Source organism: Danio rerio, chromosome 19 (assembly GCF_049306965.1).
Source record: "Danio rerio strain Tuebingen ecotype United States chromosome 19, GRCz12tu, whole genome shotgun sequence".
Lineage (NCBI taxonomy): Eukaryota > Metazoa > Chordata > Actinopteri > Cypriniformes > Danionidae > Danio > Danio rerio.
In genome coordinates this window covers 10705186-10731350 of record NC_133194.1, presented here as the reverse complement: position 1 = coordinate 10731350, position 26165 = coordinate 10705186, and the positions used below count along the sequence as shown (strand labels likewise).

The window sequence follows — 26165 nt, the reverse complement described above, 5'->3', positions numbered from 1 at the left end:
GACCATGTCCATCTCTTTATGACCACAGTGTACCCATCTTCTGACGGCGACTTCCTGCAGGATAGCGTGCCATGTCATAAAGCATGAATCATTTCAAACTGGTTTCTTAAACATGACAATGAGTTCACTGTACTCAAATGGCCTCCACAGTCACCAAGTCTCAATCCAATAGAGCATCTTTGGGATGTGGTGAAAAGGGAGATTTACATCATGGATGTGCAGCAGACAAATCTGCAGCAACTATGATGGCATCATGTCAATATGGACCATTTCCAGTACCTTGTTGAGTCTATGCCATGAAGGATTAAAACAGTTCTGAAGGCAAAAGGGCGGTCCAACCCGGTACTGGTAATTTGCACCTAATAAAGTGGCCGGTGAGTGTACAAAAGCTATGACAAATAATGCATTTTATCAATATTTCAGAAACCACATTTGAACATTGCCTGTATATAATTCAACTAATTCTGTTCTTCTTAATAAGTTCTTTGAACACAACGATCAACATTTTTGAAAATGACACATTCATATATTATTATTACTATGACATTTTAAAGTAAATATTAAGTGTAAGTGAAATATAAAGCACAGGACAAACTTCTATGTTTCTACAGTATATGCTGGGTGTGTGAATTAAGGTGTATGATTTAAAATTATTAGTGATTTAAAAATTCCTTAAGTCTTTGAATTTGGTGTCCATGATAGTGTGGGATAGACCATAGTGTTAGAAAGTTTGAAAATACCTGCTGTACTGTAAATGTTTATGATCTTTATCCAGGTGTTTTGTTCAGCATCGAAGTTACATCAACCTACTTTGCTGTGAGAAACTACTGGAGAGGCTACTTTGCTGCCACGTTCAGCGCTTTTATTTTCAGAGTGCTGTCAGTGTTCAATAAGGATGCGGGTGAGATACTAAACAATATCCCAGAAGGAAGCAAATGTTTTCGGCAGCACTGAGATGCTCAGATGTCTCCTTTCTATTGTTACAGTCACCATCACTGCTCTCTTCCGCACCAACTTCCGCATGGACTTTCCTTTCGACCTGCAGGAGCTCCCGGCGTTCGCCATTATTGGGTGAGAGCGCTGGGCGAGAGCATGCCGTTCGTGGTGAGGGCACAATCCTGAAGCTGTGTGTGTGTGTTTGTTTGTGTGCCATGCTGTAACACTTGACACACTCGTAGACCTGAACACACAGCACTTTAAAATTATGCATTATTACTGTCAGTGATTAAAGTGAGCAGATATTGGTGCTAATCAGGGTAGGTCCGCGTACTATCCATTCATTTGATTATTCCTTTTATTCTGGAAAACAAAACAAGTCAATATTTTGTTTTTCTGTTTATTCTGTAGGTCAGGGCAGCTCAATCCTGTTCCTGGAGATCTACCTTCCTGCAAAACACAGCTCTCACCCTGATCAAACACACCTGAACCAATTAATTAGGACCTAAAACAGCACTTGATAATTACAGGCAGGTGTGTTTGATATGGGTAGCAACTGAAATCTACAGGAAGGTAGATCTCCAGGAATAGGGTTGAGCACCCCTGCTGTAGGCACACAAAAACTAACAAAAGCTCATCTGTTATCCTGTTTTTAACTGAAAACAAAGAATAAAAACAAGTACAAAACAAAAATGAGATAAAGCATTTATTTGTGTATTCCTTTAACCAAAAAAAAAAAAAGAGAGAGATTTAAACTTAAGGGTATGCACGAGATGGAGACACCCCTTTTCCTGCCGATTGGTCAATAGCAACACCTATGAATTACTCGCATTTACATCTATACTATTGAATATTCAAAGCAATATATGAAACTTGCATATATACATAAACCTGATGCATGCATGCACCCACATACACACTGGCATATACAGTTGAAACCAGAAGTTTACATACACTTTAAAATAAGGAACATAACCACTTTTTTATCTGATGGTAAATCTTACTAAACCTTTACTGTTTTAGGTCCGTTAGGATTACCTAAATGATTTACATTTGCAAAATGCCAAAATAATGAGAGAATTATTTTTTGAGAATTTTTTTATTAATTTCTAGACAGTCAAAAGTTTACATACATTTCCTTGGCATTTTTTTTTTAGCTTTGCTTTTAAACTGTATAACTTTGGTCAAATGTTTTGGGTATCCTTCCACAAGCTTCTCACAATAGTTTAAAGGAATTTAGGCCCCTTCCACCTGACAGAATTGTTGTATCTGAGTCAGATTTGTTGGCTGTCTTGCTCGCACAAGCTTTTTTAACTCTGCTCACAAATTTTCTATAAGATTGAGCTCAGGGCTTTGTGATGGCCACTCCAAAATATTCCCTCTGTTGTCCTTAAAGCACATTTTAACTAATTTGACAGTATGCTTAGGATCATGGTCTGTTTTGAAGACCCATTTGTGGCCAAGTTTTAATTTCCTGCCTGATGTCTTGGGATGTTGCTTCAGTATTTCTACATAACGTTCTTTCTTCATGATGCCATCTATGCTGTGAAGGGGACCAGTTCCTCCTGCAGCAAAACAGCCCCTCAACATGATGCTGCCGCCCCCATACTTCATAGTTGGGATGGTGTTCCTAGGCTTGTAAGCTTTCCCCTTTGTCCTCCAAATGTAACACTGGTCATTATGGCCAAACAGTTCAACCTTAGTTCCATCAGACCACAGGACTTGTCTCCAAACATTATTCTTTTTCCCAGAGTTATTTAGCACATTGTAATCTGGCTTTTTTGTTGATTCTGGCTTGTTGATTTTCCCATGTTTTCACACAAGGAAGCGGTGTGTTTGAGGTTTTCCTTAAATACTATTCTACAGTTGTGCCTCCAATTAACTCAAATATTGTCAATTAGCCAATCAGAAACTTCCGAAACCTTGACACCATCACCTGAGCTTTTTCAGAGGCATAAAAATCTTATTGTATGTAAACTTGACTTTCAAGAAAAGTCAACGATTTCTCAAAAATATATCTCTCGTTTTCTGCTATTAAGCATAACAGAAACTAATTTGATAATCCTAACCTACCTAAATGAGAAAAAAGTTTAGTCATGTTAACATCTGACTTTTTTTTAAATGGCTATGTGCCTTTTTATACAGTGTATGTAAAGTTCTGGTTTCAACTGTCCAAATTCCATTGCTTTCTAATAATTCTAATAATTTAATTGCATAATAAACCTTTATAATTTGCTGGAGCATTCCAAGCATTATCTTTTATATATTTTATATTTAATTTAATCTACTATTACTATTCGACAGATGTAATTCCTCTATTAATTGGGTTATTTCTATTTAATAAGCTGATTAATTATTATTTATATAACAAACTCAATTTAAACTCAAATGACTTTTGAGAAGTCTATAGCACATACACATAGAAATTGTATATGCGTTTGTGAATTTTATTTTGCACGCATCAAGTTTACTTTCATATGTGAGAGTTTTTGGGAACATATGCATAGATCTAGTTTATATGTATATGTGAGTGTATATCTGGGTATTTGCATGCATCAAGTTTATGTATTTACGTAAGTTTCATAAATTTGTTTTGGTTTTGCATTTGTTTTAATATTTTGTTTTAAGTTAATAAGCAGAATAACAGATGAGCTTTCGTTTTTTTGTGCCTACAGAATAAACAGAAAACTAAAATATTAAGTTTCGTTTTCCAGAATAAAAGGAATAATCAAATGAATGAATGGTACATGGACCAGGGTATCTTTCAACCAATCCAAATCCATTTACAAAAAAAAAAGAAAAACTCGCTTACAAAAAAAAAAAATATATATATATATATAGGCTCATTTTTTTTTTTTGTTTAGAGTAGGAAAACAAATAAGGACTTTTAAATTCATTATACACACGTAGGCAGTGCTGAATTGCCCTTATATATATATATATAAAATTAAAATAGGGGGAATTAAAATAAAAACAAATGGTACCCTTTGTTATTGCCCCAAGGCCCAATGTGTTCTTATTCTGGTCCTGCAAACAACTATTAAAAAAACAATATTATTTATTATTATTAGCTTATTGTTATTATTATTATTATTATTATAGTTTAGGTCTACAGTAGCTCTGAAACAATCATGCAAACCAGGTTCTGCTCAGAAAACTCATGGTCAGGTGCACAGCAGCAAGAAGTTTGGCGGCAAACTATAGGCATATTATTATTATTATTCATTCATTTATTTTATTTTCGTCCCTTTACATTATTATTATTATTATTATATAGGTCTTGCTCGGAAGCAAGCATGCAAAACAGGTTCTGCTCGGAATGGCTATCTTTGCTTAGCATCAGGTGCACAGCAGCAAGACGTTTGGCAGCGAGCTGTGACCCGTGACTGTAATGACAAAAGTGTAATAATACTGCTAATTTACATTTTTATTTAATTTATACAATGTAAGCCTGCTAACTGATCAAATGATAGAATATGTAAACTTAGCTCATATTTATAATGAAGCCTATATTATTATAAATAATAATAATAAAAAGCCTGGGCAGACTGTTGTTGTGAGGACGACATCACAAGCTCAGATTTGGTTGAGCAATCGGAGGGAAAAGGGCATTTCAGCACCGCCTACATGTATATAATGAATTTTAAAGTCATTTATTTGTTTTCCTACCCTAAACCAAAAAATTAAAATCTAGCCAAAATCTTGTTTTGTTTTTTGTTTTTTTTGTGAGCAAAAGAAAACGTTTTTGTTTTTTGTTTGAAAAGGGATATGGAATGGACGGAAGATACCCTGATTAGTGCTGTATTTGATGTATTTTTTGGGCACTTTGTTTACCTTTTTGGTGAAATTACTAATCTTAGTATTTTGTTCTTATTATTACATTTTTAAAAAATGCTACAATGAAAAAAACTGTTGGTGAACTAGATGAATGTGATTGTTTTCTTGTTTGTTTTTTTGTCTTAGTGACTTTTTTCCCCGACAGGATTTCTTGTGGATTTCTGGGCGCTTTCTTTGTTTACCTGAATCGTCAAGTTGTCCTGTTCATGAGAAGACCGAATATTCTCACACGATTCCTTACAAAACAGTAAGTCCTAAAGAGGCAAAGGACAACTGATAATATGAACCTAAAAAGTGTAATAATAGTGTTTTTTTTTTTTTTTTTTTTTGTTTCGCTTTGAAATTAGTGTACAAGCAAAATACTAAATGCTAAATCTCATTTCTCTCCTAGCCGGCTGGTTTTCCCTGCTGTTGTGACCTTGGTGGTTACAACACTGACATTCCCGCCAGGCTTCGGGCAGTTCATGGCTGGAGAGGTCAGATTAGTAGTCTCCGTCAATTCATACTAGAGTTTTGTTGATTTTTATAAATATATATACATATATTAGTATTGGGTGGCATTGTGTCGCAGTGAGTGGCACTGTCGCCTCACAGCAAGAAGGTCGTTGATTCGAGCCTCGGCTGGGTCATTTGGCATTGCATGTGTGGAGTTTGCATGCTCTCCAAGTGTTTGCTTGAGTTTCTTGCGGGTGCTCCGGTTTACCCCACAAGTCCGAAGACATGCGATATAGGTGAATTGGGTAAACTAAATTGGCCGTAGTGTATGCGTGTATGTCCTGGTCCTCCAGGTCAGGGGTTGAGTGACCCACCTCGTAAAAATTAGATGTTACGAAACACCAAGATGGTGCGGCTAAATGTCAGCAGTTCTTAATCAGGGTTTGAGGCCTACTAAAAAAGCCCTTAAGTAAGCTTTGAAAGAGTCTAAAACTATCATGAAAGTAAGAACAATAAAAAATATAATTCTTATTTAAAGTGCCTTTATTATCATTATTATTATTATTTATTTATTTTTTTTTTTAATTTTAACATTATCTTTATTGTAGTTTATAATATGGCAATTTGTGAATGTAAGAAATCTCAAAAAGTGCACAATATTGTATTTTTTTTTTTTTTAAAGAAGTAATTATAAATTCCCTGAAATTAGTTTTCAGTAATACCAGTCTTACTAAAGGCCAGAACACACCAAGCCGACGGTCGGACATTGGGTTTCATCAGTCCAGCTACTTGGTTTGGTTTTGCCCCGATTTACTATGTAGAATCAGCATGAGATCATCAACTGAGGCTAGCTGTAATTTCGCTACATTTCTCAAATATTTGCAAACGATATGAATTATTAGATTATCAGACATATATTTGCATCAGCAAATCCATCCGACTGACAATGGTACTAAATGCTGCGTTGTTTACACTTACATGTCAGAAGTTCAGTTTCCCTTTGCGGAATGAGAAAACTTTTCTGCCCAGGAAACTAAATTCAGGAAAACTGAGAGTAAGGCATAACAAAATTTGGGGTGAACTATCTCTTTAATGTACAGACACTAGGTGTATTCACATATAAAACTTCACAGCAAATTTTGTGAACAGTTAGACCCCAAGTGATAATATTGTAAACCACTACACTATTGTCTTGGCATGACTGGATTGTTGAAATACTTACTTTGATTTGGTTTTTGCTTTTATTATCCTGCAGCTGATGCCCAGGGAGTGCATCAACTCTCTGTTTGATAACTTCACCTGGACTAAAATATGGGGATCCCCCCTCCCGCCGGGACTCGGACGCTCTGCTGTGTGGTTTCATCCTGACGTCAGCATCTTTGTCATTCTTATCCTCTTTTTGATCATGAAGGTTGGTTGATTTTAATCTTCATCAGTTGTCTCTAATGTATATATCATATCTCAAAGTCATGTTGTCATCTTTAAAGGATTAGTTGACCAAAAATCAAAACACCCTTTCATGCATACGATCACACCGGTGTGATTAGATCATTATAACGCACATCACAAATTCAAATCTGACGGCTCGTGCTGAGAGAAAGAAAGAGGAGTGTGCTGCTTGTCACAAGTCACAATTAATCAGTGTTTTCAAACAAATAAAGTTTATTTACAGTTTCAGATATTCAATACACAAGTACTAGCAAAACATTGCATTGAAGGTTTGTTAAATACTGCGGATGTCTATGGAGATGGCAATAATAATTATTTCTAAATATAACTGGACAATGGCCTTTTTTTATGTAACATACACACTGTTTATGTTACTATAACATTTACTCTACTTTTCTCCCAGTTAAATAGACACTTAGTTTCGTATATTTCGGAAGAACATTATGAATAAGCATGTAAATCCAGCACCTCTATTTAATCTCTCATGCAGTGTAAACTAAGCATCAGCCATCATTTATCAAAGAATAGGATCTTTTTTAAAACTGTGTTAACGACGAAATACACATTCTTACGCATATTTGAAATTCGGAATATTAGATGTTTCACATTACGATTCCGAAGTTAGTCTTTATATTTGCAGAAAATGGGGAAAAAAAGGGAAAAAATGATATGCATGAATCCCTGTGGCTGTAGTATGTTACATGACCATCTTGATGCTTCGCTATGGGAACTTTAAAGAGAAGAGTTCTAAATAACATTAAAAAAAACTCACGCAGGGGTCAGCTTGATTTTTTTTAGAACTTACACGTGAAAGGATTAATTACTTACATTCATGTAATTCTTATCCCTTTAGACATTCGTTCATCATCGTTCATTTGAGCACAAATGAAGATATTTTAGATGCAATCTGAGAGCTCTCTTATTCTCCATAGACAGCAACAGTACAGAGATGTTCAAAGTCCAGAAAGGAACCAAAAACGTTACATGGGACTTTAGTAATTGAACTGTGATAATTATAGAAAAACTAAATTAACACTTTGGTGGGCAAAAAAAACTGTAAAAGTGTCTCCCTGTCAGGTCAGTGAGTGCATTTAATACGGAATTTTGACGCTTGCATGTTGTGCTGCTGACTCTAATAGCGATACATCATATTGTACCTTAGTAAACATGCTCCCTGTGGTTTTTTTGCTGCACAAAAGTGTTTTTAAAATTTTCTATGATTACATCCAAACCTCTGAAGTCATATGGAATGGTCTGACAATTTTTTCAGTTTCTTTTCGGTACTTGGAGCGTCTCAGGACTGTTGCTGGTTATTGAGGATGCAGTAGCTCTCAGATTTCATTTAAAATATCTTCATTTGTGTTCTGAAGATGAACGAAGATCTCAGGTGGTTGAAACAACGCGAGGGCGATCATTAATAGCAGAATTTTTATTTTTGGGTGAACTAACCCTTTAACTAATCAGCAAGTCATTTTTGACTTTAAGACACTTGGGAAGTAGCACACAAATCGACATTGGCTTTTGTGATCCTGGCAGAGTTGTCTGGATGGCTTAAAGGAAAGCTGCTTTTATTCAGTAGAGCTCCACAGTCATTATCTCTTTCCATCTGTCATGTTTAAAGCAGCGGTTTTTGGGCTCGCACAGGTTGTGCTGACCTTTGAGATTTTACAATTAAGGCAATTGTGTGAAAACATTATTATTCATCTCACAGTTCTGGATGTCTGCAGTTTCCACCACAATGCCCATCCCGTCTGGAGCTTTCATGCCTGTCTTTGTTTTGGGTAGGTCACCGGTACTATTCATGTATTATTGATTTACATTTATGAATAGTTTCTGATTTATTTAAGGATCACTTTAAGATTGCTGCAGGGTCTAAAAGAGACCAAATATTTGTAATATTTTTTATATATGTTTTTAAATGGTCAGTTTTGCCCAAATAAAAAAAAATTCTGTCATCACACACTCATGTTGTTCCAAATGTATAAAAATATGTTCATCTTTGGAACACAAATGAAGATTTTTGTCATTAAATATGATTAATTTATGTATTTTTTGAAAGTCTATTCACTCCAAAATGTTTGCATATTGATCGAAAGATGAATCTTTAGCTTTCTGAAGAGAGATGATGAACAGAAGTGGCTTTAATTCCTATGTAAACGCTGATCAGAATTGCAGAAGACAAATGGTCATTAAGGGCTAAACTAACCTTTTTAAGCTTTACAAAAATACAGCTGAGATTTTGAGAAAATTTTATGCCAAATATTATAAAAGTATATTTACAGATTCTGGATCACTAATCACACATTTTTAAAATGGAGTATTCTTTTCAAAAAGTTTATTTACATATATTTATTCAATTTATAAAACACAAAATGTGAGAATAGCAAATGTGTAAAAATCGATCAATTACATAGATTTTTTTTTGTTTATTGATGTATTAATTAATTATTAAATAATGTATTCTTAAACAAATTTACATTTTTTGCAAAAACTATATGAATATTTTTACAAAAGACATAATCAGATCATGAATTTTAAGTTTCTAATTATTACGTTTTATTAATTATTATTAAGTTTGAATAAAATTTCAATAATATATTTTTTACATTTTTGAATAAATAAACAGAGAAAAAAACTACATATTTTATAAAACACTAAAAAAAAGCTATGGGTAAATTAATAGATGCATATTTATAAATACATAATTATATATATTTAGATTCAGTATTTTTTTATTGGTAATGAAGTCAAACAAAAATTGTTTTGTTAAATTGTTAAAACGTTTGACTGAAATATGCTATAACATTAAAGGCAGTGTGCAAACTATACATTGACGATCAGGGAATAAAATCTATACGTTTCTCAGATCTCTGAAATATATCCTTAATATTAATAATTGAAAAAATGTATATTTTTTATTATTAAACCCGCCCCCCATACATCTTGTTTTGATGTCCTTCAGGTTCAAAGTTTTAAAATGTCTTAAACTTCAAAAAACAAATTTTAGACCTCAAAAAGTCTTAAATCCACTGTAATACTGTGTTGTAGGTCTTGTGTTGTCCTGTGTTGTAAATCATTTTAAAATGGTCTTAATTTCCCTATGTCCTTGTAAAGTTATACATATCAGGCTATACTATACTAATACAATGACTAACAATATATTTCAATAAAAGTTTTAAAAAAACAATTTTATTTATTCATTTATACGTGTTTATTTATTCTATTTACATATTAATATGGTTTAATTATCTTCCTTAAAATAACATTTGTTTTACTTTTTTTTTTTTTAGGTTAATTTGGCCTTTTAAAAAATCTTAAGCATTTTAGCCCTCTGTGTAAGTCTGAAATTACAAAAAAACAAAGTTCTTAAGAAGCCTTAAATTTGACTTGACGAAAGCTGTAGAAACCCTGTTCAGGGCGAACAAGCATTAACTAGTGATTAATACCTCATTCAATTATTTTATGTTGTTATTTATTTACAGATTTGCTTAATTACTACATATATAAAGAGGTCAGATGCAAAAACCTCTAAATGATGTCTGAAATGTACTTTTAAAATGAGCATTTTTCTCAGCCTCCTATGTTTATGTTCAGTTATTTCACTGTAAAGGCAATGAAATGAACCGATTCTTGGCCTTAAATGTGAAAAAGCCTGAACCTATGCACAGGGCCCTGAGAAAACTGCTCATTTTAGAAGAACATTTCAGATGGCACTGGGGTTTTTGCATCAGAACTCTGCATATATTTTCGGCATTAAATAATAAAATAATGAATACAATTATTTAATAATAAAAAAATACATTTGGGATTGGCTGTATATATATAGTATAGTAATTAAGCAAATCTGTAAATAAATAAAACCATAAAATCTCTTAAATCTGGGCTTCTAAATTATCTTCTGTTTTCCAGGTGCTGCGTTCGGTCGTTTAGTGGGTGAGATCATGGCCACTCTCTTTCCCCACGGGATCCTGTTTGATGGGATCCTGTACCGCATCATCCCTGGAGGGTACGCTGTCATTGGTCAGTCATCCTTTCCTCCTCTTCCAGTCCACCACTGTCACCTAATGTTTGCTCATTCTGTGCTAACCATGTCCTTTCCTGTTCCCGTTCCGTCCTCTCTGATCTTCCACTGCATGTTTCCATACACTCTCCATTCATTATGTCACTCATGACCCTGTTTTACACACCTTTTTCTTGTGGCCCATGGTGCATTGTGTGAGTTATGGGAGGTACTTCCATTTAAATAAACCATCAGTGAAGTGTTTTTCATAGTTCATCTATCCAATATTAAAATGCAGTTGGTTAGAATTAACAAATTATTCGTTCATCAGAATATTAATAAACCCAAAACTCTTAAGTCTTTCTGCAGCAAGATTATGATCATGTTTAACATTAAGAGAAAATAAACTGACCGAGTAAAAGTAATTGAACTGAAAATAGCTTTGGCCACAGATATGTCTGTGGTAGTAATGTCACATTAAAATACCAAGCGAACTTTGTTTTCAAGAGGGATAAATATAAAACTCAAAGTCAAACGTATCTCTAACCCTGACTATATATAAATCCACATGTCTGAATGCCACTTTGAATATGTACCACTATGTGTTTAACATCTACAGTAATAAACCAGAACATTTATTATATTTTATATTACTTTAGAGTGAAAAAAGATTTGATAAATAATATTTCAGGGTGGCACAGTGGCTCAGTGGTTAGCACTGTTGCAAGCAGCAAGAAGCAACAAGGTTGCAGTTTCGAGTCCCAGCTGGGCCAGCTGGTATTTCTGTGTAGAGTTTGCATGTTCTCCCTGTGTTAGTGTGGGTTTCCTCCGGGTGCTCCAGTTCCCTCCACAGTTCAAAGAATTACGCTATAGATGAATTGGATTAACTAAATTGGCTGTAGTGTATAAGCATGTGTGAATGTGAGAGTGTTTGGGTGTTTCCCAGTAATGAGTTGCGGCTGGAAGGGCATCCGAGCGTAAAACATATGCTGGAATAGTTGGCGATTCATTTCACTGTAATCAGGGACTAAGCCGAAGGATAATGAATAAATGAATGAATTCAATATTTGAACAAATAAATGCAGGAAAAAAATTAGCACTGAAAATTAAACTATTCACTAGCTGCTGAAGTAAGAAATCATTTTTTTCTAAATACAAATTTTTACATATTTAATATAAAAACATTCATTTATTTATTTTCTTGTCGGCTTAGGCCCTTTACTAATCTGGGGTTGCAACAGCAGAATGAACCACCAATTGATCCAGCATATATTTTACACAGTGGATGCACTTCCAGCTGCAACCCATTACTGGGGAAACATCCATACAGTACACTCATATTCACACTCATACACTACGGACAATTTAGCTTACCCAATTCATCTATAACGCATGTCTTTGGTCTTGTGGGGGAAATCAGAGAACCCGGAGGAAACCCACTCAAACACGGAGAGAACATGCAAACTCCATATAGAAATGCCAACTTACCCAGCCGGGGCTTGAACTAGTGACCTTCTTGCTGTGAGAGCAAAGGCTAAATAATCTAGAGGAACTCAATAAAAAAAAAAAAGTACTTTTGGCACAAATGTCAAATAGAATTTCCAAGCTAGTGCTTAAGCATTCTTAAAATAAAATAAAATATTAAGTATTTTAATAATTCCAAGCATAACATTATTTTAATGGATAAAAATGAAGCTCAATGTCATAAAATAAGCTTGTTCTGCTCACCAAGGCTGCATTTGTTTCATCAAAAGTACAGTATAAATTGTATAATTGTAAAATCATATTGCACTATGAAAAAGTAGTTTATTATTTTATTTAATAATTTATTTCAGGGATTTTAATGATGAATTTTCAGCTTCATTACTCTAGTCTTCAGTGTCACATGATCCTTCATAAATCCTTCTAATATTATTTTTATTTATTATTATTATTATTATTATTAATATTATTTTTATTATTGATATTTATTGTTATTATTATTATTATTATTATTATTTATTAATATTATTATTACTAATGGTAATAGTAATTAAAGCAATAATGTCTGGAGTAATCACTTCATTTGAAACTACATATAATAAGAAAGCAGTTATTTAAAATTGTAATAAATATTTAACAATTTAACATTTCATAAATGCCACCTTGATGAACAGAATAATTTTCTTAAAAAAAAAAAAATGGAAAAAAAAAACTGACGCCAAACTTTTGACTGGTAGTGTACCTCTCACTCACTATGTGTATGTATTGTTTAAATAGTCTGTTTCAGCAATGGATTCTTTTCATAAGAATTTCTTTTTTTTATCTATTTTGATTAAACAAAACTTCTGTATATTTATATCTGTTTACATATGTATTATATCATCTCTGCATCAAATTACAAAAATGAATTACCACTTACGCAAGGCATTTGCAATGCAGCATCTATGGGGATTTTTTTTTTTCTGGATGTCTTGATAACACCATTGTGAAGTTTTTCTTGTATTATATCCGCAAATAGGATTGGAAAATGTATTATTTGTGGTACTCTCCCATTTACTGCTCTCTAAGTTTACCCAACTATAATGACTTCCGCTACTGAGAAACCCGGAAATGTGAAAAGGGTCCATTTTGAATGGATAGTCCCTGAACTGAAAGTGCAACCCATAATTTGAAACTCATTAAACGTGTGGAAAAATGGGATCACACTGCTTCTTTGTGTGCTGTTACACCATTAATTTTTCTGTTTGTCTTGATGAAGGTGCGGCGGCGCTGACAGGAGCAGTCACTCACACCGTCTCTACAGCGGTGATCTGTTTCGAGCTTACCGGTCAGATCTCTCACATCCTCCCCATGATGGTCGCTGTCATCCTGGCCAACATGGTGGCTCAGGGTCTGCAGCCGTCACTCTACGACTCCATCATCCAGTTTAAAAAGCTGCCGTATCTCCCCGAGCTGGGCTTCGGCCATATAAGGTAGCGATGCACTGACTCCAGATTTCATATTTTAATAATTATCAAAAAATTACTAGTTCTTAGCCACTTTGTAGTTTAAAACTATTAAAGTGTGGTTTATCTGCAAGTCTGTAACAGAGACACCCATGTTGGCTTTTTCTACATTAAAACGTTAATATGTTGTATTTTAAAACAACATAACATCACTGCATTGTACAATGTGGCTTTTTTTACAAACATTCAAATGTGTTTACTACAAACTTTGCTACGGCATTTGTGTGACTCATCGTTGCAGAAGGGCTTGAATAAACTCTACAACAAATGAATCAAATAACCTTAATTGGTTTCTGAACTGAATATTCACTCCTTTGCCTTTATTGCTGCCTCTGTCACTAACTGCTGATTCTGTGACATAGCAGAAACAGACATATGGGAAAGGTGGGCGGGGAGAACCAGCTCATTTGCATTTAAAGGCAACAAAACAACTACAATGTAATTTTACTCCAGAATTTGCATATTCAGCTCAAATTAGTATTTGAGCTGAAACTTTACAGACACATTCTGTAGATGCCAAAGACTTATCTTACATCTTGTAAAATGGAAACCTTTTAAAAAATGCCTATTCGTAATTTCTAGTCTCGCTAATGTGAAGATATTTATTGTGACTCCACATTCTGTAGGAGACAAAAGAGTTTGGCTGAGAGCACAGGCAGGTTCCCTCACCCTGATGTGCTGACAGCACCTCAAAGTCCTTGTGATTCATTAGCAGCAGGAGCTATTAGTAAATACACTTGTCAGCAAGGGGCGGCAACATGAAGCCTTGGCATTCTTCCAGCTAGCTCTGAGCTCATCCACACATATTAGATTTGGGCTTTTTATTACCCTTTCATTAAGCTCACAGGTCTTAAGCAACCTTTGTGGTACAGAGCAGTGGTTCTGCTTCAGGAGTTGACATTGGACATGGCAAACCAACAAAGGGCAAAAAATTGTTTATGGTACAACAGAATGAAAAAAAAAAAAGATTGCTTATTTTTTAAAGGTTAATTTACCCCAAAATAGGATTAAAAATGGAAAATATTATTAATGATTACCCTCATATGATTACAATCCCTAGACACCTTCATCTTCAGAATACAGATTAAGATATTTTAGATGTTCAGTTTTCCCTGCACATCAAGTTGATTGACAGGCGCCATTTCTCCATAATAACATGTATACACATATCCACAGAACATTTTTTGCAAAGAAACTGGGATTAAAACATTAAAACTATAACTCCTTTGGAAGTTAAGTAATTCATAACTGATATAATCACCACGGCCGCATGGTGTCGGTAAATGTGCATGTGCGTGTGTGTTTGTGTATGTGTACTGCAATAAGCATCTGTGTGTGACTCATCATTTCAGAAAGGCTTGAATAGACTCCACCACAAATACATGTAATAAACTTACTTGGTATTTTTGACTAGTGACTTTATTTCAGCTTCATCCGTGTCTGTCTAATCACTGATGGCTGTTTATCTAACATAAAGCATGATGAGAAACAGACACATTCAGAGGGGTAGAGGAGAAGCAGTTCAGTTGGATTCAAAGCCACGCGCTACAAAAACAGCTACATAGTCCTCAGACAACAAAACGGATAGATTCCACATTACATAATAAATATTTTCAGCTGAAACTTTACAGACACATTCTGGAGACATCAAAGTCTTACATCTTGTAAAAGGGGGTAAAATAGGTGCCCTTTAACAGCAATGCATAGTGCTGCCTATAGTAAATGCACACCCGAAACTGACACACAGCAAAAAGGCAAACAAAATTAGGCTTTCAAAGGAGATTTATTATAGATCACACCGTGTTTCCCTGACAAGATGTGCATGACAGTCGTAGTTTTGCTCAGTCAGGTTTGCGATTTCATAAGGATCACGCAGCCCTAAACCCCTAAATAATAGTAAAAACAATGACGTTCATTCATTTTATAATGATTTACACAGCTAAATGTCTTTAATCAACAAATGTATACAGTATAGCAAAAATTTTTACAGGCATATTTAGAGCAAGAATCATTTAAAGACACTATTGAAACACAGAAGCTGACACTTAACATCCAGTTAATAGGATTTTTATGTATACAGAATAACTTGTCTTAAGCTCATAACCATAAACAAAAGGAAATTTGATGTACCTACAGTGCATCCGGAAAGTATTCATAGCTCTTCACGTTTCCCACATTTTTTTTAATGTTACAGCCTTATTCCTAAATGGATTAAATGAATTATTTCCTCAAAATTTTACACACAACACCTCATAATGACAATGTGAAAAAAGACTATTCTTTTAATTGTTGCAAAATAATTAAAAATTAAAAACTGAAAAATCACGTTCATAAGTATTCACAGCCTTTGCTCAACTTTTGGCAGCAATTACAGCCTCAAGTCCTTTTGAATATGATGCCACAAGCTTGGCACACCTGACTTTGGGAATTTTTGCCCATTCCTCTTTGCAGTACCTCTCAAGTTATATCAGGTTGGATGTGAAGTGACGGTATACAACCATTTTCAGATCTCTCCAGAGATGTTCAATAGGGTTTAGGTCTGGGCGCTGGCTGGGCCACTCAAGGACATTCACCAAGTTGTTGTGAAGCCACTCCATTAATATTTTGGTGTGCTTTGGGTCATTGTCCTGCTGGAAGATAAATTATCGCTCCAGTCTGAGATTAAGAGCACTCTGAAGCCGGTTTTCACTCAGGATGTCTCTCTAAATTGCTGTATTCATCTTTCGCTCTATCCTGACTGGTCTTCCAGTTCCTGCTGCTGAAAAACATCCCCACAGCATGATACTGCCACCACCATGCTTAACTGTAGGGATGGTATTAGCCTGGTGATGAGCGGACTCCAAACAGTTCAATTTTAGTCTCATCAGACTAGAGAATTTTGTTTCTTATGGTCTGACAGTCATTCAGATGCCTTTTGGCAAATTTCAGGTGGGGAGTGGCTTCCGTCTGGCCACTCTACCATACAGGCCTGAATGGTGGATTGCTGCACAGACAGTTGTCCTTCTGTAAGGTTCTTCTCTCTCCATAGAAGAATGCTGGAGCTCAGACAAAGTGACCGTCAGGCTATTGATCACCTCCCTGAAGGCCCTTCTACCCCGATAACTCAGTTTCGGTGGCTGGCCAGCTCTAGGAAGAGTCCAGGTGGTTTCACTTCCATCTTCCACTTACGGATGATGGAGGTCACTGTGCTCATTGGAACTTTCAGAGCAGCAGAATTTTTCTGTTACCTTCCCCAGCCTTGTGCCTCGAGACAATGCTGTCTCGGAGGTTTACAGACAATTCCTTTGTCTTCATGCTTGGTTTGTGCTTTGACATGCACTGTCAACCCTGGGACTTTATATAGACTGGTGTATGCCTTTTCAAATCATGTCCAATCAACTGAATTTACTACAAGTGAAGCTGCTGAAACATCTCAAGAATGATCAGTGGAAACAGAATGTACCTGAGCTCAATTTAGAGCTTCACAGGCTGTGAATACTTATGTGCATGTGATTTTTCAGGTTTTTTATTTGTAATAAATATGCAACAATTAAAAGAAAACTCTTTTTACATTGTCATTATGGCGTGTATTGTGTGTAGAATTTTAAGGCTGCAACATAAGAAAAATGTGGAAAAAGTGAAGCACTATGAATAATTTCCGGATGCACTGTATGTCTGTTATATTATATAACACATTTAATACATACATTTATTTTGACATAACTATGTGGCTAAAAGTACGCTATTGTTCAGTTTAAAAGGATTTAATGAATATTTGCTGTGACTTTAGTCACCCTCACTGTCAGGGTTTATTTACTACTTCGTTTTTACGTTTTATGTGCCAGTAGCCATTGGCATTCATTATATGAATCACCAAAGGCCAAACATTCAGCTGAAGTTCTTCTTTAATGTTCTATTGAAAGGAAAGTCACATAAATGGATAGCTTGAGGGTGAGTAAATTAACAGCAAATTTCCATTTCTGAGGGAACCGTCTATTCGAGAATTAATTGTAGTAAGCATTGTATTTTCCTAGTTGTCAGAACGGATCTTTAATCTAGCGGAGGCCTGCAGCTCTAGTTAATCATCATTTTTAAGTGTCGGTCTCACTATACAATTTCTGTTTTCCTGCAGTCAGTATAATATCTTTGTGGAGGACATCATGGTGAGGAAAGTGAAGTTTTTATGTTCGCAGTCTACATACAGAGAAGTGCTGCATTTGCTGGACTCGACCTCTTTAAAAACCTTCCCACTGGTCGACTCGAAAGGTATCTCGATGACTTCCTCAGTCTGATTGAATCTCTCATTATGACATTTTTCTAGCTGCATGCAGTACACCAAGGTGGGCTTTATGTGTTTGTTTTCCTCCACTCAAACAATCTAAAGCTCTGTTCGGGAACCTAGCGAGCTATCAACCTCATGCTGTTAACTTAGCAACATGATATTGCAGCTTTGTGGAACTTCAGACTTGTTCACATCTTGAAAGTATATAGGTTTTGAAATCATTCTCATATGTGACTGAACTCACTTCATCGTCAACAGATTCTATGATTCTGTTGGGGAGCATTGAGAGATCTGAGCTGCTCGCCCTCTGTGATTGGTGGCTGTCAGCAGAGAGGCGGATCCTAATACAAGGACAGAGCCCACAAGGTCAAGTGCCTTGTGCTAAAATCAGCTGGGAATCCTTTGCCTTTGTTGATGAAGATGAAGAAGATGAAGAAGAGAATGTAGATGAAAAGGTATTTTCAAAGAGAATCATCTGTCTGTCTGACTTTCTATCTATCTATCTGTCTGTCTTTCTGTCTACCTACAAGGGTTGGACAATGAAACTGAAACTCCTGTTTTTAGACCACAATAATTCATTAGTATGGTCTAGTGCAAGGGTGGGCAAACTCTGTCCTGGAGGGCCGGTGTCCTGCATAGTTTAGCTCCAACTCTATTCAAAAACACAGAAACATGCCAATCAGTGTCTACAAGATCACAATTGTACCATTAGGTGCACATGATCCTCCAGAATGGTTCAGTAGTCCCTGGCAGTGATGCACCCATCTAGCAAAAGTATCTGGCCTAGGGAACGCCATGATATTATTGATCCATCACCATACTTTACTCTGGTCATGCAATAGTCTGGGTGGTACACTTCTTTGGGGCTTCTCTACACCGTAACTCTTTCAAATGTCCTAAATACAATGAATGTAACCTCATCAGAGAGCAATAAATGTTTCACCTTGTCCACAGCCCAATTTTTTTGCTGCTGGCAACATTGAAACTGATGTTTGATATTGGCAAAGGTTTGGCTATAGCAACCCAGCCATGTATACTGACCTTGTGGAGCTCCAGACGAACAGTTTTCACAGTTGAGGTGCACATTTATATCTGCAATGTGTTGGGCAGCTGTGGTTGGGCATCTGGGTTAGCACCTGGAACCTGGATCCCTTTCAGACAGCTTACTCCTGTTGGACAGGTTCCGTATTGTGGTGTGCATTGCAATATTTTAAGCAAAACTGTGCTATTAGTTTGCTAATTAAACCTGAAATTCTGCTCTTACTGGTGGAATGTGCAATCAGTGAAGATTGGCCACCAGGCTGGTCAAATTTAGCCATGAAACCTCCAACACTAAATTGGTCAATGTTTCAGTTTCAGTTGGTCAATGTTTCAGTAGCTATGTTTCCATCCACCTATTTTTATACGCATTTTGAATATGTATATAAAAAACCGCTGATGGAAATGCCAAGATGCACATCAATTTTGAAAATGCGCATAAAACACATATGCACATAACTGAGTAGGGTAAACTTTTTATTCGTTAAGAAAAGATGCGAATAAACTACAATGGAAACACTTTTACCAAACAAATTCCAGCATGTGCATCAAAAAAGTCATGTGGTTTTGTTATAAGAGATCATGTGATGATAAAAAATATGCTTAAATTGACAAACCAGCAGGGTGAGCACAAAGTAAAACATCTAAAATGTTGTTTTAGTCATTCTAAAACACTTTAACCGCTTCAGTATTAGTGTTATTATATTATTAATTACCTCCAGAATTGCCAAAAGCGTCTGTGAACGTCTGACACCTTCAAACACCACCATGCGTTCATTGCATGGCGACATACTGTCTTCTGAGGCGCAAGTCATTTAGTAAATAAAATAAAGATTCACTCAGCTTCACATAGCACAGCAAATTGCATTTGTACTTTGATATTTGCCGCCAGTTAATCAGGTAGTGAGGATTTTGTTCTCTTTGACTACTTAGATGCTTTCATTCGCACGTCTTTTAATGCGATGTTCCAGTTATGCGCATAAATTTAATTCCTACTTTTGATGGAAACATAGCTATTGTCCAACCCCTGTATGTCTGTCCTTCTGTGGGTCCATGTATCCATCTATTTGTCTCTCTTTGTGTTCAGACAATACCAGTTCAAGAAGAGAGAAACGGCCCGGTGCCCCCGCCCAAACCTTCAGAACCGTCCACCAATCACACGTCTCCTGGTGAGAAACGCTCAGACATTACTGAACTGTCCACTTTAAAACCTTAATAAACCTCAGGCAGGCACTTCTACTGAACAAGCATCTTGAGGCGATAGAAGTGATGCTCATCCTGTAATCCTCCTCCTGCTTTTTTCTTTTCCCCCTCCTATCTCTTCTCCTCTTCTTGCCTAGATAAGGGTCCTTCGCAGTCTTTCAGGAGACTTTTACGTAACTTATTTTCGTCCTCGTCGGAAAGACACACAGAAGGTCAGCCCCAGGTACATTGTTTGTGTTTAAAGGTCTCTTGTGAAAAGAGTGTGTGTGTGTGTATGTGTGTTACATCAAGTGAATTTGAGTGCACTAAATGAATTACTGTCAGCTTGTATGAAACTTTAATGAAAGGCTGAGAAAATGAGAAGAGCAAATACATTGCTAATGGTCTGCATTAAAATTCATCAGTGTTTTTCAAGGACGTGTGCGGTTAAAGGGAAGTGAATGGTCTTCCATTGAACGTGTCAATATGCAAATACTCAGTCTAAAATTTTAATGAGTTGATTGCTGAATCAGATGCACCATGCCTTGTATTATTAAATTATCTTGCCATTTCTTCACTCTAGGAGCCTTATCCTCCACCTTTAACCGACACAATGACTCCAGAACAGGTATTAGCAATACCACCGTACTGTCAAATGAGATACTTAAGCATGATTTTTTATTAATGTGGGATATTGGTTTTGTTGTATTTTTTTTAGCACTGTGTGGTTTATAAATGCAGACACGCTACTAAAATAAAACAGTATTATAGTATAATTTATAATACGTCAAATAAGGCCTGGTTGTGACATTTGACAGATCAAAGCCTGGGAGGAGAGTGAAATGGACAAACCTCTGGAAATAAACCAGATCAGAATAGATCCATCACCCTTTCAGCTGGTGGAGAGAACCTCACTACATAAGGTGAGAGGTTTGCCAAGTCAAGTCACATATTTTTGTAAAGTATGGAGAGCTTTTTACATGTTGTTTCAAAGCAGCTCTGCATTGAAAATAATATTGTAGAATAAATTAAAGCATCTTTTTTTTTTTTCTCTAACAGACACACACACTTTTTTCTTTACTGGGCCTCAGTCATGCCTATGTAACCAATACTGGAAAATTAGTGGGAGTCGTGGCGCTGAAAGAGGTAGGCCATTCACCCATCCATCCATCCATATACTCATTCACCTTCCTATCCGTCTATTCACTTTTCCATTTATGCATCCATTCATCCATCCATCCACTCATCCACTCATACATTCATTTTTTCATCTACCCATCCATCCATCTATCCATCCAAGCACTCACTCACCTATAAAATCACCCATCCAACCAGCTACTGATCATTTTACTCACACCATCCATCCATCCATCCATCAACTCACCCTTCCATCAATCAATCCATTCATCAATTCTTTTCTATCAATCAATCCATCCATCCATTCATCAACTCCCTTTTCCACCCATCATCCATCCATCTATGAATTTTCCCCTCCACCCACCCATTAATCCATCTATACTTACATCATTTTACCCTTCCACCCATTCATCCATCCATTAATTAACTCACCTTTCCATGCATCCATCCAACCATTCATCAACACACTTTTCCGTCATTCCATTAATCCATCCATCCATCAACTCACTTTTCCACCTGTTCATCCATCCATCCATCTACCCATCATCCATTAATCAAATCTTCCCTCCATCCATTCATCCATCCAACCATTTAACACACATTGCTATAAATCCACTAACTGACTCTTCTACCCATCCATTCATTTATGAATTCACCCCTCCACCCACCCATTGATCCATCCACTCATCCATCCATCCATCATTTCACCCTTCCACCCATCCAGCCATTAATCAAATCATCCATCCATCCATCCATCCATCCATCCATCCATCCATCCATCCATCCATCCATCCATCCATCCATCCATCCATCCATCCATCCATCCATCCATCCATCCATCCATCCATCCATCCATCCATTCATTCATTTATCCAACCATCCATCAACACACCTTTCCATTAATCCATCAACTCATTCTTCCACCCATCCATCCATCCATTCATGAATTTACCCCTCCACCCATCCATACACCATTTCACCCATCCACCTATCCATCCGTCCATCCATCCATCCATTCATCAACACACCTTTCCATCAATCCATCAACTCATTCTTTCACCCATCCATCCATCCATCCATACATCATTTCACCCTTACACCCATCCATCTATTCATCCATCCACCTATTCAACACACCTTTTCATCAATCCATCAACTCACTCTTCCACCCACCATCCATCAATCTATCCATCCATATATGAATTCACCCTTCCTTCCTTCCACCCACCCATCCATACATCCATTATTTCACCCTTCCACCCATCCATTCATCTATCCATCCATATATGAATTCACCCTTCCTTCCACCCACCCATCCATACATCCATTATTTCACCCTTCCACCCATTCATTCATCTATCCATCCATATATGAATTCACCCTTCCTTCCACCCACCCATCCATACATCCATTATTTCACCCTTCCACCCATCCATTCATCTATCCATCCATATATGAATTCACCCTTCCACCCACCCATTCATCCAATCATTCATCAATGCTCTTTCCCATCAATCCATCCATCCCTCAACTGACTCTTCCACCTATCCGTACATCCATCAATTCACCCCTTCACCCATCCATTCATCCATTAATAAACTCACCCTTCCATCCATCCAACCATCAGCACACCTTTCCATCAATCCATCCATCAACTGACTTTTCCACACATCCATCTATCTATTCACCCTTCCACCTACCCACCCTTCCATTCATCCATCTATCCATTCATCATTTCACCGTTCCACCCACCCATCCATCCAAAATTTCATCTATCAATCCATGCATCATTCTTCCATCTATACATCCACTTGTACATCTAACCACCCATCTAGCCATCAGTACACCCATCCGTCCATCCATTCATCCATCTATTCCCCATCCATCTTTTTACCCATCCACCCATCTATAAATCCACTCGTATATCCAACCACCCATCCAAACATCATATTACCTATCCATCAGTCCATCAGTTCGTTCATCCATCCATCCATCCATCCATCCATCCATCCATCCATCCATCCATCCATCCATCCATCTCCATCATTCTCCCTTCTGTGTTTCCTTTTTTAAGCAGTTGTTGCATTCACAATAATAAACCATTACCATTTTCACTTTATCTCTTTATGATCCTTATGCTAACAACGGTATGCTAATATACATTTGAACTCTTCTCTCTTCTTCTACCTCAGCTTCAAAAAGCCATCGAGGGCTCGACACGCAGTGGTGTCCGTCTGCGCCCCCCTCTGGCCAGCTTCAGGGACACCCTCCGTAAAAAAGCCTCAAAGCCTCAGGCCTCATCTCCTCCATCCTCACCCGTCTCCACCACCGCCCCGTCCTCACCTCTGTCTCCACCTGTGATCTCCCACTCTCATTCCCACTCGCACTCCTCCAGCCCACCCGCCCCGGTGGAAGAGAATAAGAAGGAGATGGAGGTGTGGATCGAGGGTGTGAAGCGGGATGTGATTGTGGGTAAAAGCAGCAGCACAACCACAGGAAGCAGCAGTAGCAGTAGTCGTGGGAATGGAAGTAGTGACAGTGAGGCAGGAAGTGGCGACAGCAGCCCGAATCTGCCGCCCTCCTCGCCTCCACCCCCTATCCCACTCTCCAACCTGCAAGCTGTCCCGGAGAACAAGGAGGAAGAAGAAAGCGAGGAGCCCGTTTAAGACAAGTGACGTTTGTTTTTCTTTTCTTTGAGGTGAGATTTTTATATAACTCTTTTTTGTTTTGTTTTTTTGTTTTTTTTACTTTTGTCGTTTCAGAGTTTTAGGATGTCCCCTTGATCTCCTTTTAGTTTTTCCTGCTTTTTTCTGTTAAAACATTTCTGTGAGTAGTTTTTAGTTCTTTTTTTCCTCTTCGTGAAAACAGGCTGACAATTTTAGAGAAAGAAGAAAAGTTTGAGTTGTTTTTTTTTCATTCTATAAAAAAATGTAAAGAAGAAAGTGCTCTCTTACTAATCTTCTTCCTCTAAGAAATTCTGTGAATGTTCCCTTCTTTATTTCCTGTTTATTTCTTTCTATTTTATTTTATTTTGTTGTAAATAAATCTTCAAATTCTACCGGGTTTTTCTCTTCCTACCCTTTTTCTTTTGTAAAAAAAAAAACATCATTAATAATAAAAAAAAAGTCATATATATCATAAAACATGCTATGAGATTGTCAAATATTTGTCTTCTCCTCAGTAACCTTTAAAATATACTTTGGTTTCACTTCAAATGAAAATGAATATAAATGATCATAACTTTAAATGTTAGGAAGAGATGATGAAGGAAGATTATGAAGGAAGTATTTTATTTTATGAGCTAAAGAAGAAATTGAAGGAACATTTCACGGCTATAGTTGTTCAAACAAATAGTGTCCAGCAGGTGGCATATTTTCAGAACATTTCAATGAAACATTTTCTCTTTTGCCCTTATCCACTCACTGGCTACTTTATTAGGTACACCTTACTAGTATGGGTTCGACTCTCTTTTGCTTTCAGAACTGCCTTCATTTTTCATGGCATAGATGGGCTAATGGGCCCAAAGTGTGCCAAGAAAATATCCCCCACACCATTACACCACCACCAGCAGCCTGAACCTTTGATATAACGCAGGATGAATCCATGCTTTCATGTTGTTGACGCCAAATTCTGGCCCTACCATCCGAATATCGCAGCAAAAATCAACGCTGATCAGACCAGGCAATGTTTTTCCAATCTTCTATTGTCAAATTTTGATGAGCCTGTGCTGCCTCAAGGTTGGACGTGTCGTGCGTTCAGAGATGCTCTTCTGCATGCCTCGGTTTTAATGAGTGGTTATTTGAGTTACTGTTGCCTTTCTATCAGCTGGAACCAGTCTGGCCATTCTCCTCTGACCTCTGGCATCAAAAAAGCATTTGCACCTACAGAACCGCCGCTCACTGAATATTTTCTCTTTTTGCAGACTATTATCTCTGAGAACCCTAGAGATGGTTGTGCGTGAAAATCCCAGTAGATCAGCAGTTTCTGAAATACTCAGACCAGTCCATCTGGCATCAACAATCATGCCACGTTCAAAGTCACCTAAATCCCCTTTCTTCCCCCTTCTGATGCTCGGTTTGAACTGCAGCAAATCGTCTTGACCACGTCTACATGCCTAAATGCATTGAGTGGCTGCAATGTGATTGGCTGATATTTGCATTAACGAGAAGTTGGACAGATGTACCTAATAAAGTGGCCGGTGAGTGTAATTTGTACTTTGTAAAAAGTCAGATTGTGGACACTGTCTTCTCTTAATGAAACCTTTCATCTGTCAACCTTTTCCCTCAAAACTCTCACTCTCAGGTGTCTCTCATGTCTTTAAACCAAGGACTCTGCTCTTTATGAACAATCTGTGTTAGTTCATGTGATCTACTGTCTTCTTATTATTAAGTGAAAAGTTCATTTATTATAGCTCAGTGTCTTCAGTCACTTAATTTATCTGCCTCCGTTTCTGTTTGTGTTTGTCATATTTATTAATTTATTTATTCATTCGTCTCTTTCCCTCTTGGCGTGATGAGATATTGACAGATTCATAAAGGAATTTTTGAAAGATGAATGCTTTTTCAATGTTTCTCTCATTGTTTTTTAGCTTCCTAATTTTACTCTGAATAGCGTGAAGAAGAGTTTAAACACACAGAAGCACACTGAAATAAATGCTTTTCTTACTTAGATTATTTTTTTGTCTTCTTTCTAGTCCAAATATCTAAACATTCTTAAATCATAAAGCTTTTTCTAGATCAGTGTTTCCCAAATCTGTTCCTGAAGGCACACCAATGGTATGTATTTTCAACCTTTCCCTAATCAAACATACCTGAATCAACTCATCAGAATATTGGAAGAGACTCCAAAACCTGAAATCAACGATTTCCTCAAAACAAGTTAAATAGTCTTCCAATGTTGTAAA

At 36.7% G+C, this 26165-nt stretch overlaps 1 protein-coding gene across 17 annotated transcripts in view; it reads left to right on the top strand.

Annotated features, from left to right (window-relative positions):
- clcn1a (chloride channel, voltage-sensitive 1a) overlaps positions 1-25932 on the top strand; it is a 51898-nt gene extending 25966 nt beyond the window's left edge. For 4 of the 17 annotated variants that reach the window (XM_017352282.4, XM_009294060.5, XM_021468144.3 and 1 more), the window contains 16 exons: positions 776-901; positions 987-1071; positions 4919-5020; positions 5165-5249; positions 6464-6619; positions 8369-8438; positions 10567-10677; positions 13398-13611; positions 17756-17889; positions 18164-18360; positions 20031-20112; positions 20284-20369; positions 20709-20753; positions 20944-21048; positions 21185-21271; positions 23455-25817. In XM_017352282.4, coding sequence (XP_017207771.1) covers positions 776-901; positions 987-1071; positions 4919-5020; positions 5165-5249; positions 6464-6619; positions 8369-8438; positions 10567-10677; positions 13398-13611; positions 17756-17889; positions 18164-18360; positions 20031-20112; positions 20284-20369; positions 20709-20753; positions 20944-21048; positions 21185-21271; positions 23455-23928 — 2159 coding nt within the window. In that variant the 3' untranslated portion in view covers positions 23929-25817. Of the gene's footprint in view, positions 1-775; positions 902-986; positions 1105-4899; positions 5021-5164; positions 5250-6463; positions 6620-8368; positions 8439-10566; positions 10678-13397; positions 13612-17755; positions 17890-18163; positions 18361-20030; positions 20113-20283; positions 20370-20708; positions 20754-20943; positions 21049-21184; positions 21272-23454 lie in introns of all 17 variants that reach the window. The other 13 variants (XM_073931212.1, XM_073931210.1, XM_073931211.1 and 10 more) reach the window with 7 other exon arrangements.
- Positions 25933-26165: the final 233 nt, after the last annotated feature.